The following is a 12,393-nucleotide window of genomic DNA, read 5'->3' on the forward strand; positions in this document are numbered from 1 at the left end:
CTTTTACCCATCCAAATCCCATACTTTTTTACTGACTGCTTATTTGTTGCAGCTAAAATGTTCTATCGCAGCACAGAAACACAAATAGATACAGGAAATCAATTTTAAAAAATAAAATTTAATATCATCTTTTCAATTATTGAGTTAGTGCTTATAGTCACAGTAGCAAAATATGACATGATAATTCGTAGCTGAGAGGGAATAACAACTCAATATGGTGTGTTATTTTACTACAAAGAACATTGTGCAGTGCTTAGAAGCAGTGATTAGACACACAGAGAACAAGGACATGGAGCCTGAAGACCAAGTAGAGGCAGCATGCAATACCTAATGTAATAATATCTTCTATGTAGATTTAGAGTTTACACAGAATGCACAATAACACAAGTATGTATTTTGAAACAAATGGAGGGGACAGAGGAAAGAAGGGGAAATGGAAACAGAAGTAAAAAGGATTATTTCTAGTTCTCTCTGATTAAGAATTTTCTGCTTGGCTTCAATTAATATAGAATAAATTTCCAAACATGCAAATTAGGTATCTTAAAATACCATGACAAAACTAATATTCTGTTTGCTTTGATAATGTCTCTGTGATGGCTGTATTTTGACCCTCTGCTCAAACTCCCTTTGTCTGTTCAGGAAAACTTCCACTTTAGATTTTCAGGTTACCATTGTGATTTTGTTAGGTTCCCTTTTTGCTCTCTCTCCTGGATTACATAATTTAAATGGAATCAAAATAAAAATAAGATACCACATATTTTTAGTAGTATTTTGTGGGAACTTTTCAAATACAGTTCTTTCTAAAGCAAAACAGACTTTATCAAGCTAAAGCTCAAAATGACTGAAATACCCAAATTCCATAGCACCTGTGTCCCAAGGCTCAGAGCCCAGGACAAGTGAGAGGACTGGGTCTCGAAGATGGAGAGCACACACAGCATGCACTGGTTGCCGCGTGCAAGAGTCACTGTGGGCAGGAACTAAAAGGCCAGTGAGCACATGCTGTGTAGTTCCCTTTCTGCACCGGGAGAGCACAGAGCAGGCACATCCCACGGTGAATGCAAGAACCGGTGAGAACAGACACATACCAAAGGTGTGAAAGTAAAGCAAGATCAGGTAGTTGGACACTATGGGGAAGAAAAACAAAAAACAAAAACAAAAACTCCTCAGGCTGGGGAGAAAGCTCAGTGGGTGAAATGTTTGTTTTGCTATGAGGAAGGACCTGAGTTTGAGTCTAAGAAGCCATGTTTAAAAAAAGCCAGGCATGGTAGTGTGCACTAGTAGCTCCAGCATCAAGAAGGCAGAGACAGGTGGACCTCTGGGGTTCACTGGGCAGCCAGCCTAGTTTACTTTATCACGTGAATTCCAGGCCAGTGAGAGACCTTGGGGTTGTGGACAGCATCTGAAGAATGACACCTCAGAGTGTCCTCTGGCCTCCTCATGCACATACACATGTGCGTCCCCCAAACACACACACACACACACACACACACACACACACAAATAACTCCCTTTTTTCTTGTTATCTTGAACCCTGGGGGCTCTTTACCAACTTTTAAGTAGGCAGGATAGTCTGACAACGGAGGATTAAGCGTCTTTGTGTTGAAGACCATTTTTAATGCTATCATTTATGTCTTTGTGCATTCCCCTTGTTCCCGTTCCCTAAATCTTCGTTTCATTTATTACAAGGAACTGATAAGCATTACAGATTTCTACACATGGATTCTTGTTCTTTCACTGACTCAAGGCGCTCTGCAGACGTGTCAGCCTGTCCTAATTCATTTCAATGTTAATAATCCTACCCAACACCCTCCTCCTGCTGCTGCTGAAGTCACCTTACTTATCCTGTAATGTGCCTTACATTGCCCCTGGGCAGAAGTGAACTGTAAACAGTCTGTCAAGGTTTTAACTGGGATATCCTGTTAAAGCACTTTGAATAAATACCCAGATCCTTTGCAGAGCACAGAAGAAATGAAAGGAGACAAGAGCGCGTCCACAGGTGGTTTTCTGTCAGAATTAGGATTTCTTAGGACTGTCACCTAGACCGGAGCTGAACAACAGCTGCTATTATTATTATATTCACATTGCAACTTCATAATGTAACTGCTGAGGTCAAAGGCCTGGCAAATTCTATTTTCGAATTTAAAGGCTTAATGAGAAATCTGGATGAATCTTGAAAAATGGTGTTTTCAAACTAAGGCAACTCAGGAGGTGGCATTATGTTTTAAATTTTGTTTTCCTTTAAACTCATAAGCCGGGACGAATGGGGACAAAAGAAATAAGAATTCTCTGATAATTCTACTTAATTCGCCCAGAGATAATACTTATCTTACCTGGATGAAAATTTGAAAATTCAGAATTTCTTCCCATCTGTTTAAAGTGCCAGTCATAAGATGTGACAAAGAAAATTTTAATTCTATCAAAGTCAAATGTTGCTAAGCACCAAACTTTCTGAACTAGCAGAAACTTTCCTATGCCAGCACACATCAGCGCTTCCTATTTAGGGTTCCTAAGTTTTCCCCAAGAAAGAAGCTTAAGGATTAGGAGATAATGCAGATGATGACAGGACGTTCTCCACCCACCAGCACCTCTACTTTCCAGGCTAAATGAACAATTGCTAGTATTGAGGGACATTTCTAAGACATGGACTTTGAGGCAGACATCTCTAAAAGTTTTCGTTCTTGCATGTTTTAGACTCCTCAATAACTTAGATTCCCTAGCTTGGGGTACCTCAAGCTTCTGGAAGAATAGCTCTTTTCTTGGCCACATATTAGTTCCAGATTAACATTCAGGCAATTACCAAATTTCTCTGAAGCAATTTATCTCTCCTGGCCTCTTCAAGGAAGATTCTATCTCAGTGTTTATTTTAAATGTCACCAAACAAAACACACGAAACAAAAGTCCATCTCTTGCAAGGTCTGGGGCAGGGCAGCCTGACTCAGAGCACCTGGGATCTCCAGTTCACTTAGCCTCCCTTATTCAACTCCAAAGCTGCACACAGAAACTTACTTCATTTATATTATCTATTGAAAGCAGGTCACTGAAATACTTCTGACAGCCACATGAATTTCTGCTGAGGTAAGTGAAAAAAGTGACCAAAGGGAGAACCCAATGTATGTGGAGACATCACAGGGGGGCAGGTCAACAGCACACCAGATAAACGGATGCTCAGAAAGATTTCTACCACATATACACTGTTTCCATGTCTGTCATCCTACAGATCCACACAACAGCAGGAAAGAAAAGAGAATCAGTCCATCAGTTATTTCATCTTCATAGTACCAAGAGGTCTGACTACCTTGATTTCAGAACTGGTCGATCAGCTATTTCTTTTGGCCACCCACAGGCATAGTTCTGCAAAAGTGGAACTAGGAATAGTATGCCAGAGGATCTGGCAACAGTGGCACCTCTGTACCTCCCTGTGAATTCATTTATGATTTTTTAAAAAGAGAGGATCTCATGTAACTAAGACTTTCTTGAAACTGCATAGCCACAGATGCCCTTGAATTCCTGCTTCTCCAGTCTCCATTTTGAGTACTGAGATTTCAGACCTGCACCACCATGTCCAGCTTACATGGTGCTGAAGATCAAACCCAGGGCTTTGTGCATCCTAGGCAAGCACTCTACCAACTGAGCTACATCCCCCTTTAAAGGACAGAGATAATGTACAGTTTCTGTCTATTAAAAAATACCATGGGTACACACTGGGTCCTGTGCTGTCTTCTTGAAAGCAATATCATATCGGTTGGATTGTCATGGCAACTCTATGAGATCAGTGGAGGATATCATGGTTCCTCAATTTATAGACAAGAGCAATTTATTACTTTAATTTACTTTATTTAATGAATTTAGGAAATGGTGGGATCCACACCAGAACCCAGGCTCTGCTATCTGTATAAGAATTTATTATACTTCACAATCATGCCTGTCATGAAAAAAGGGTTTGCCTTATTGTTTGAAAAGTGTAAAACTTCATAAAAATGAGTCATATAAAGATAGGCACTAGCCAAAACACACAGAACCAAAAAGCCCAGAGAAAAGTAAGTTTCAATGGCTAGTAACATATTGTAAAATTCTTTGATCTCTTGAGAACATGTTTAAGTAACAGTGACTTGAGAAATTTAAACTTTTTTAAAAAAAAGAAAAGTAAGGCCCTGACAAACCAAGCCAGGAAATTAAAATTTAAGGCTGTCATTCTGTGGTTACAAAAAAGAGGAAAGTGAGTGAGAAAAAAAGCATATAAACACAGCTTTCACATTTGAGTTCGAAATAGGAATAAAAGGAAATTCTAATTTAAAAGTAAAATACAGAAGCCCAGAAGGCTGATAACAGGAATACAGTTTTGGATCTACCTATGTCTACCTTGGGAAATGTCTGTTGACACTATCTACTTCAGCACGCAAAGGAACCCGAAAGCATGCTGAGGAAAGCAGGCATGTCTTCTGCCCCACTGAGGTGGCTTCTCTGGGAGTCTACCTCAGTTCTGTCAGTGTAAACTGAATGGCAGAATCCTGTAGCGTTCCACAGTGTACGTCTTTCCCACTCCAAACTGCAAGCTTTCTAAGATGAATATTCTTGCTTCTTCATTTGGGGTCACATGTGCCAATCTAGACTCCAACCCATACCCATGTCAGTCTGAGTGCTGATAAAGATGAAACGAGGAAATCTCGCATATACTGAGCCATGTGGAAGGCATGGATACCAAAAAAGTCTCAACCATTCTATAACAATACTTCATTTGCTCATATAGTTTAAAATTAAGGAAAAAAATTTAAAAGAGAAACCCAATAATTACACTTATGCAGGTTCAGCAAATATTTTTCTGGAAAATGATTAAATAACAATAATTTAAGAAGCAAACCAATGATCGTGTACAGTGGCTTATAAAAGCTTTTATGCCTCTGTTAACTTAAATAAATTTAATCTATGTATAGATTAGGGGATCTGTGGAAGTTCTGAATCATTTAAAATTCACTGTCTCAGTGACAACGCACATAATAAAAGGCACACTTAACACAGGATTTTCACCTTTGCATGCCATGCCCACCAACAGAACTCAGGACACACTGGGGAAATAGCTGATTCCAAAAAGACAGTAAGACACAGGGCTATTAAACTAATGCCACTTAAACCTAAAATACCACTGAACATGCATTCCCAGCAGCAACAAGCCACAATACAGGTGCCCAAGTGCCACACATGACCAGTGGCTACAATATAGCTAGCAGTCCAGTGGATGGTACCATCACATAGCCAGTCCTTTGACTAGTGCTGTCCAAAGAGATCTAGCTGACTTAAAAATCAAATGCAGTGAGTAAAACTATTTCGGTTCTAATCATCAAACAAATAATAGTCAAATTATTTTGGATTAATGGGAAAACATAAATATGCCTTGGTAATCAGAATATTAGGGAATGATTGTTAATGATGTAACATTATACACGAAAAAATTTTAGACTGGAACATCTACATATTATGTCATTTCCATTAAAAATAAAAATATAAATATATTGATAGTTCCATACTACTTTTTAAAATGGTAATAGCATGAAAAATTCTGTGGTGGGGGCTGGAGAGGTGGCTCGGTGAGCAAAAACACTGCACAAGCCTGAGTATGGATCCCTGTGTAAGAGCCAGACACAGTAGCAGAAGCATATGGAAGTCCCTGTGGGAGAGGAGACGAGAGGCAGAGTGAGCAGAACCTCCAAAGGCTCATGGCCAGCCAGGCTGCCTGGCTTTCACAGCGCAGAGACCCTGTCCCGAACAAGGAGGAAAGGCCAGGAATGACAGCTGAAGGTTGTCTGACCTTCACAAGCATCCTATGGCATGCATGCTGTCTTGCATCCACACACATGAGCAAACACACACACACACACACACACACACACACACACACACACACGTGCGTGCTGTGGTAAAAGTAAGACACCTATTTTTTTGGGGGGGGGGATTCTTTTTGAGACAGGGTCTCCCTGTAGCCCCAGCTGTCCTGGAACTCACTATGTAGACCAGGCTGGCCTTGAACTCACAGCAATCCGCCTGCCTCTGCCTCCTGAATGCTGGGACTAAAGGCGTGCACCACCACGCCCAGCCGACACCTATTTTTTAACATTGGTGATATTGTTAACTTTTATATCTGTTTTATATCTGCCCCATGTTTGGCTCTGAATACTTTGGCCTAACCAAACTACTTTAGGAGATAATCATGGATTTTCAATTTATGAAATGATTATTGTCACTACATATACTCACACATTTGCTCTGAAGTTCAGAATGTACCTTTCTGTACTACAGTAAGCACAGGTTGAATCTCTGACAGGTTATAAGACTTAATTCAGTTTCAAGTATTAATAGCATTAGTCAAATTCTATGCTTTGTAAACCAAAGGCCAAAGAAGAACAAGCAAGGGTTTTCCTCTGGCCCAGGGTCAGCTCTAGGTAAAATGGCTTCCCGCTGTGGGACACTCTTTTAATCCCTTTTCTGTGTACCTCTAAGCCTCATGGAGTTTACTCTTGTCCTCACTTCCCAAGACTGTAATAATCTGTGTTTCTCTACAAGGATCCAACCCAAGTCTGACTGCCTCAAGAACTGCTGACTTTCCACAAACACTGACCTTCCCTCTCCCAATGGCCTGCCACAGACACCTTTCACCAGCTGGTGTCTAAAGAAAGCCACAGGGAAGCGGGCCAATGGAATTAATAGACAACGGTGCCTACACATCTTTCAGTTGTTGTCTGTATTACTTTAAAATGATAACAAGTATCACAAATACTCAATAATGGGAAGCTTTCTCATAACTTGGAGTGAGCAGGCATATCAAGATGGTGGGAAGGCCCCGTACAGGAACAGGCCAGCTCTCAAAGTCTACCATCCTACTACAGTGCCTCTGAACTTACAGCATCGAATATGACTTCCTGCTTCTAATCAGGTTCTCCACCTGCTCAGGGTTTGTGAGTTTCCCTCTGAGTAGCAATAGGGGAACAGAGGGGCAGGAGTTGCAGCTGGCTGGGTGCAGGCCATTTCATGTTGGAAACTGCTTTAAATAATTTGGGGGAGCAAATTTGCATTCTTATTTACATTTGGCTCAGGATTAATATGGAATTTGTTATATTTCATCAACACACACCTACTTCAGAGTTACAAGGGAAATCTTCTTTGATATAAAACCTGACAGCAGATGGTCCACCACAGATTATCCATGCAGCATGGACAGTTGCCTTTTTTATTTTCATAGTCAAAACTAATTTCATATTTCATTTGAAATCCAGTCTCTGAGCGCCTGGTTGTTTAGTTATAGAGCATACAGAATAAAAACTTTGAAACAAAAAATAAACTACATAGATAGTTTAAACATTTTTAAGATGTTTAAAAGCAGAAGGAGATACTGGCACAAGGGTACTACGTGATCCACATGATCTTAGTCTCTGTTATAGTAAAAAAAAAAAATGTTTCACTTCATCATGCTTGGGGGCCCTGACAGCACAAAAATTTCCAGTGTGCCTCACATGAGTAATAACAAAAAATGATGTTTAAACATTAAGAAGTTGTTTTAAGGCATCCTTCCTTTATAGCTAAAGCATTAAAACAATAACATAACAACAGATTTTCAGCAAACAAATTGGAGGACAATGCTGGAATAGTAATTACCTGCAAGGGACTCACCAGGGGCCTGTTTTTAGGTACTGTAAATGCTTTGAGAGCATTGTCTTCGTCTTCTGAGACGGGTGTCATTAAAACAGAGCTTGTGAGAATATTCTAAAGGGAAGAAATCATTTGAAATTGAAATGAGGTTGGATAGTATGAGAGCCAACACAATCCTAACTCGGTGGCAGAGAGTGGATTACTATAAGATGACACACATTAGCATGAAAAAATGCAAGGATCTGCCAGAAATCCCTTCTCTATGAGCTGAAAGGAGAGCTCAGCTCCGTACTGACCCCATCCATTGTTGCAAACAGCATCACAACAATGAAAATGCTTTAGGGTCTCACTTGATTCTCAGCCTTTGGAAGGCACTCAAAATTGATCCGCTAAATGAATTCATTAATCCACGCATCTAAAAATAAGAGCTGGGCTAATGAGGACTCTGTATGTTAAATAGTGGCACAGAAATATTTGATAATTACAAATTAATGGCAGTGTAGTACAATGGTGAAAGTACGGCATTTATAGACATACTTTCAAAGTTCTAACCCAGCACTACCAGTTAAGTATATAATATTGAGCAAATAAATATTCACTGTCCAAGTGGCTATAATGAAAGTGAAAATGTTACCAGCATTATTATGAGGATTACATGGATTAATTCATCTAAAGTCAGTAGAGATTAGTACTTACCAGTTACTATAGAATAAATATTAGCAATTATCACTGGCTCTGATTCTCCATTAGATATAAGGGAAGTGACCACAAGTTACAAACTGTAAACATGGTGATAACCAAAGCCAGGTGGCAGAGCTACTCCTCTGTGACCATGGATTCACCAATCAAAAATACCGGGACAGAAAAGAGGCATGGGTTCTAAAAATGTGCAGACATTTTCTTATCATTATTCCTTAAATAACATGGTGCAATAACTACTTACACAGTACCTACACTGTGGTAGGTACTATAAATTAATCTCAAAATAATTTCAGGTACATGGGAGAGTTGCAGAGGTTATGTACAGATACTATGTCATTTTTTTGTAAGGAACACGAGCATCTGGTATGGGGGGGCGGGTCCTGGAACCATTCTTCTGTGGATATGGAATGACCCACCAGACCAGTACAGGGCCAGTTTTCCACTGTACACCATGACTGGCACCATGCTAGAAACTACATAAAGTCAAATAAGTGACAGCTTAACTAGAAGGAAATAGAACATTTAGAAGACAAAGGTGAATGTAAAAGTTTGCACTCTGTCTTCATGGAACTAGCCATATAGCAACTTTTTATTAAGTGTCATGGGTTCTTAAATCATAAGAAAATGATACAAAAAACCTACAATGGAAGAGAATCTGTTTCCAATACCTAAGCCAAAATCTCAATTCTATATCCTACATTAATAATCACTTTGAAAAAAATCATGCAAGAGTGAATATTTAGAAATCAGATGCATTAAAGAGTGGGTACTGAGGACACTGTGGTTCCCCCATGCCACACACAGGACTTTATGAGGTGCGAAGATCACAGAGAAGCCTGTGTCCAAACCCTCATACTTACCGGGGCATCTGCCACAGGAGACGCCTGAGGGAACAGCTGGGTGCTCAGACTGTCCCCTTCCCAGTGGTTTGAGCAGAAGAAGTTTCCCACTTTATCAGTTGGAGACTCAACCTAAAAGCAAACAGAAAGTGCTTATTAAATAACTTCAACTTCCATGAAACATTTACTCCCAGGTGTAAATTTCTGGACAATCACCATAATACTAAGCTTTCCATGAATATTAGTTCAAACTGTTGGAAATGCCTCTTGCCAGTATGCAAACACTTTGATTCTTGCCAGTTAGTTTTGTTCTCTTACACTCTAAAGATACTACTATGTTAATGTAAACTGCTGTCCTCTAAGGTATCAGGAAATGAGGGGACATGTCATTCAGGGTAACTTAAATCTATATTCCTTGGTCATAGTCATTCTATGTGGTTCAGGATAAGCTATTCCTTAGTCCTTAGAAAAGACAACAGGAATATAATTATCTGTCATCTATCTATCTATCTATCTATCTATCTATCTATCTATCTATCTATCTATCTATCATCTATCTATCTATCTTCTATCACCTACCAATCATCTGTCTACCCATCCTCTATTATCAGTGGTTTTTTTTCTAGTATAATACAAAACCTGCTGCACACCTTTCCTTTACCCCCTCTAGCATCTTTTCTGTCTAAACAAGAAGTTGATGGAAGTGATTTTCCAAATGAAAGGTCAGGATCCAGTCTGACAGCACCTTTTGACCCTTGTGCATGAAAATTTTACACAAAAAGTGGTGCTGTTATTCAGCATTGATGCCAAGCACCTGGAACTATGCAAAGGAACCAGGGTGACAGAGTCCATAGCTTACCTCCTGTTTGATTTTCTTGAGCAAGGGCTGTCCATTCTCTTGAAACTCAGCAACAATTCCGGATTCATCAGATTCCTGTTTGATCACATCCTGTAAGTCTTCCACTAAATGAGAGGGTGTCTGAGGCTGGGGAAGAATGGATATTTCTGGATCAGAGGAAACTTCTTGTCTATACTAATAAGCCCACTAAATCTAAGGACTTTTCTAGAACTTACTAGCATCTTCAGGGGACCATATTTAATTTCTTGAGCTGCAAGTGCATGCTTGAACGGTGTAGGAGTTCTTGGAGAGCTTTCTAGGATTGACCTTTTGATAGCTGGAGTTCTAAAGCTTTAAAAAGCGAAGAAGCAAAGATTGAATATAAATGACATGCATCCTTACACTGCTCTGTCAAGTTTCATAATTTTCCAGTATGTATACTAAAGGCTACTAACACTATGGAAGAGGGTATATTAATTCATCATCTTACCCAAATGGTTCTGAAGACACAGGTAATGCCACTAGATCCGTGTAATGGCCAGAAGCATCGTGATATCTCATGATATCTCATATTATTTACAAATCAATCTTACCTACTCTCTAAAATAGCTCCAAACTAGAAGACATATTTAATGCTCTAATAGTTGTTTTGTACTTGGAAATAATGAGAATACTTCTTTCAAGGGTTTTAAAAAATAATTTATATTACTTTTCTCAGCCATTTCTTTAGAAAGGTAAAGTCTTCATCAAATTAAAATGACTTAATCATTCCTTGGCTTCAAATCATCTGTCTATCTTCCTGTGAATGACCAACGAGGTTCCAATCTATTTATGTTATGAAAAAAATAAGATTAAAAAATATAAACTGTGCCGGGCGTGATGGCGCACGCCTTTAATTCCAGCACTCCGGAGGCAGAGGCAGGTGGATCCCTGTGAGTTCAAGACCAGCCTGGTCTACATAATGAGTTCCAGGACAGGTGGGGTTACAGAGAAATCCTGTCTCAAAAAGACCCCCCCAATATATATATATAAGTTGGGTGCTGCAGGCCACAGGCCCTGCCATTGAAAAATCATTTCAGTGAGAATAAGAAGCCTTACTGAATGAACAAACTGAGTGGAAACATTGATGAACCCGACCTCTATACACATAGGAGATTTTAGAGAGAACTATAAGATATAATTTAGTTCATTTCCCCCACTTTGCACTCTAGTTAGTTGTAACATGTGCAGGGCATATTCACTGTGGGAATGGACACATAATAGTGAATTAGTAAAATTCATACATACAAAGAGACATTGCATACATACAGACACTTGGGGACTATATTTTCATTAATATGAACAAATAAGATAAATATTTTTCTTCTTGAAGAAGGACTTACATAGAATTTTCCTTTTGGGTTTTCACAGTCTGGTCTCTATGAAATGGTGTTGTAACAGTCAATTTGTGACCATTGAGAGGAGTGGAAGTTAAGGAAGGCATTTCCAAGTCTAGGTTTTCATGGTTACTGGAAGTGTTTAAGAACTAAATAGGGGAGAAAGAAAAACGTTACTTACATTAAATAATGATTCGGCATTCATCCCAATTTGAAATCATACATAGATAACAAGCATGTTCTACTGACTCACTGCCTAAAACAATGATGACATTAACAATCACGTAGTGTTGGAACGGGCATACTTCAATTGAGCATCCGAAATTTGAAGTGTTACTTATAAGAAATGAAATGTAGGGTCAAAGCTAAGACCCTTGCAAAATTCAAAGAAACTATTCTCAATAAAGGTCATGTGTCATTAAAGTCAATGAAACATGCTCTTTATTAACATTAAAGATTTTTTTTGAAAATTATTTTTCTTTCATCTTCTGTTTTCTCTGTTTAATGATCTATTAGGCCAAACTATTATTACATAAGGTTTGCATTTGTAGAAAATTATTAAATAATAATAATCTATATCTTCCAGAATACTAAAGCTCTAGGGTAGAGATCAGAGGTTCTCAAAATGATTCCAAGGTAAAATAGGCTTGGGAAACATATCATCATCTCATCTTGGAAATTCACAATACACTTAAGCATACTTAAAAGTCTGAGGGAAGCCAGGTGTAGGGGTTACTGCCTACAGTACCAGTTATCAAGAGGCAGGAAGGTCTCTTGAGCACAGGGGTATCAGGCAAGCCTGGGCCACATAGAGACCCTGTCTGGAATTAAAAAAAACAAATTCCAAAACAAAGCTGATTATATTCCAGTACAGAAGTCTTTTACAACTTTAAGTTAATGTTTCCCAAACTTTTATACCTATCTATCTATCTATCTATCTATCTATCTATCTATCTACCTATATCTATCTATCTATCTATCTATCATCTATTTTTTGTAA

General features: G+C 38.9%; 1 protein-coding gene across 8 annotated transcripts in view; it reads right to left on the reverse strand.

Annotated features, from left to right (window-relative positions):
* The window catches only part of Myb (MYB proto-oncogene, transcription factor), a 31,652-nt gene that overhangs the window by 3,067 nt on the left and 16,192 nt on the right, over nucleotides 1–12,393 (reverse strand). For 7 of the 8 annotated variants that reach the window (XM_008822084.2, XM_008822080.2, XM_008822086.2 and 4 more), the window contains 5 exons: nucleotides 11,400–11,542; nucleotides 10,254–10,368; nucleotides 10,039–10,164; nucleotides 9,201–9,311; nucleotides 7,645–7,752 (listed from right to left, as the gene is read on the reverse strand). In XM_008822084.2, the coding sequence (XP_008820306.1) occupies nucleotides 7,645–7,752; nucleotides 9,201–9,311; nucleotides 10,039–10,164; nucleotides 10,254–10,368; nucleotides 11,400–11,542 (603 nt within the window). The remainder of the gene's footprint in view (nucleotides 1–7,644; nucleotides 7,753–9,200; nucleotides 9,312–10,038; nucleotides 10,165–10,253; nucleotides 10,369–11,399; nucleotides 11,543–12,393) is intronic. The other variant, XM_008822085.2, reaches the window with a different exon arrangement.

The sequence above is a fragment of the Nannospalax galili genome, unplaced genomic scaffold (assembly GCF_000622305.1).
Source record: "Nannospalax galili isolate Female #2095 unplaced genomic scaffold, S.galili_v1.0 scaffold186, whole genome shotgun sequence".
NCBI lineage: Eukaryota > Metazoa > Chordata > Mammalia > Rodentia > Spalacidae > Nannospalax > Nannospalax galili.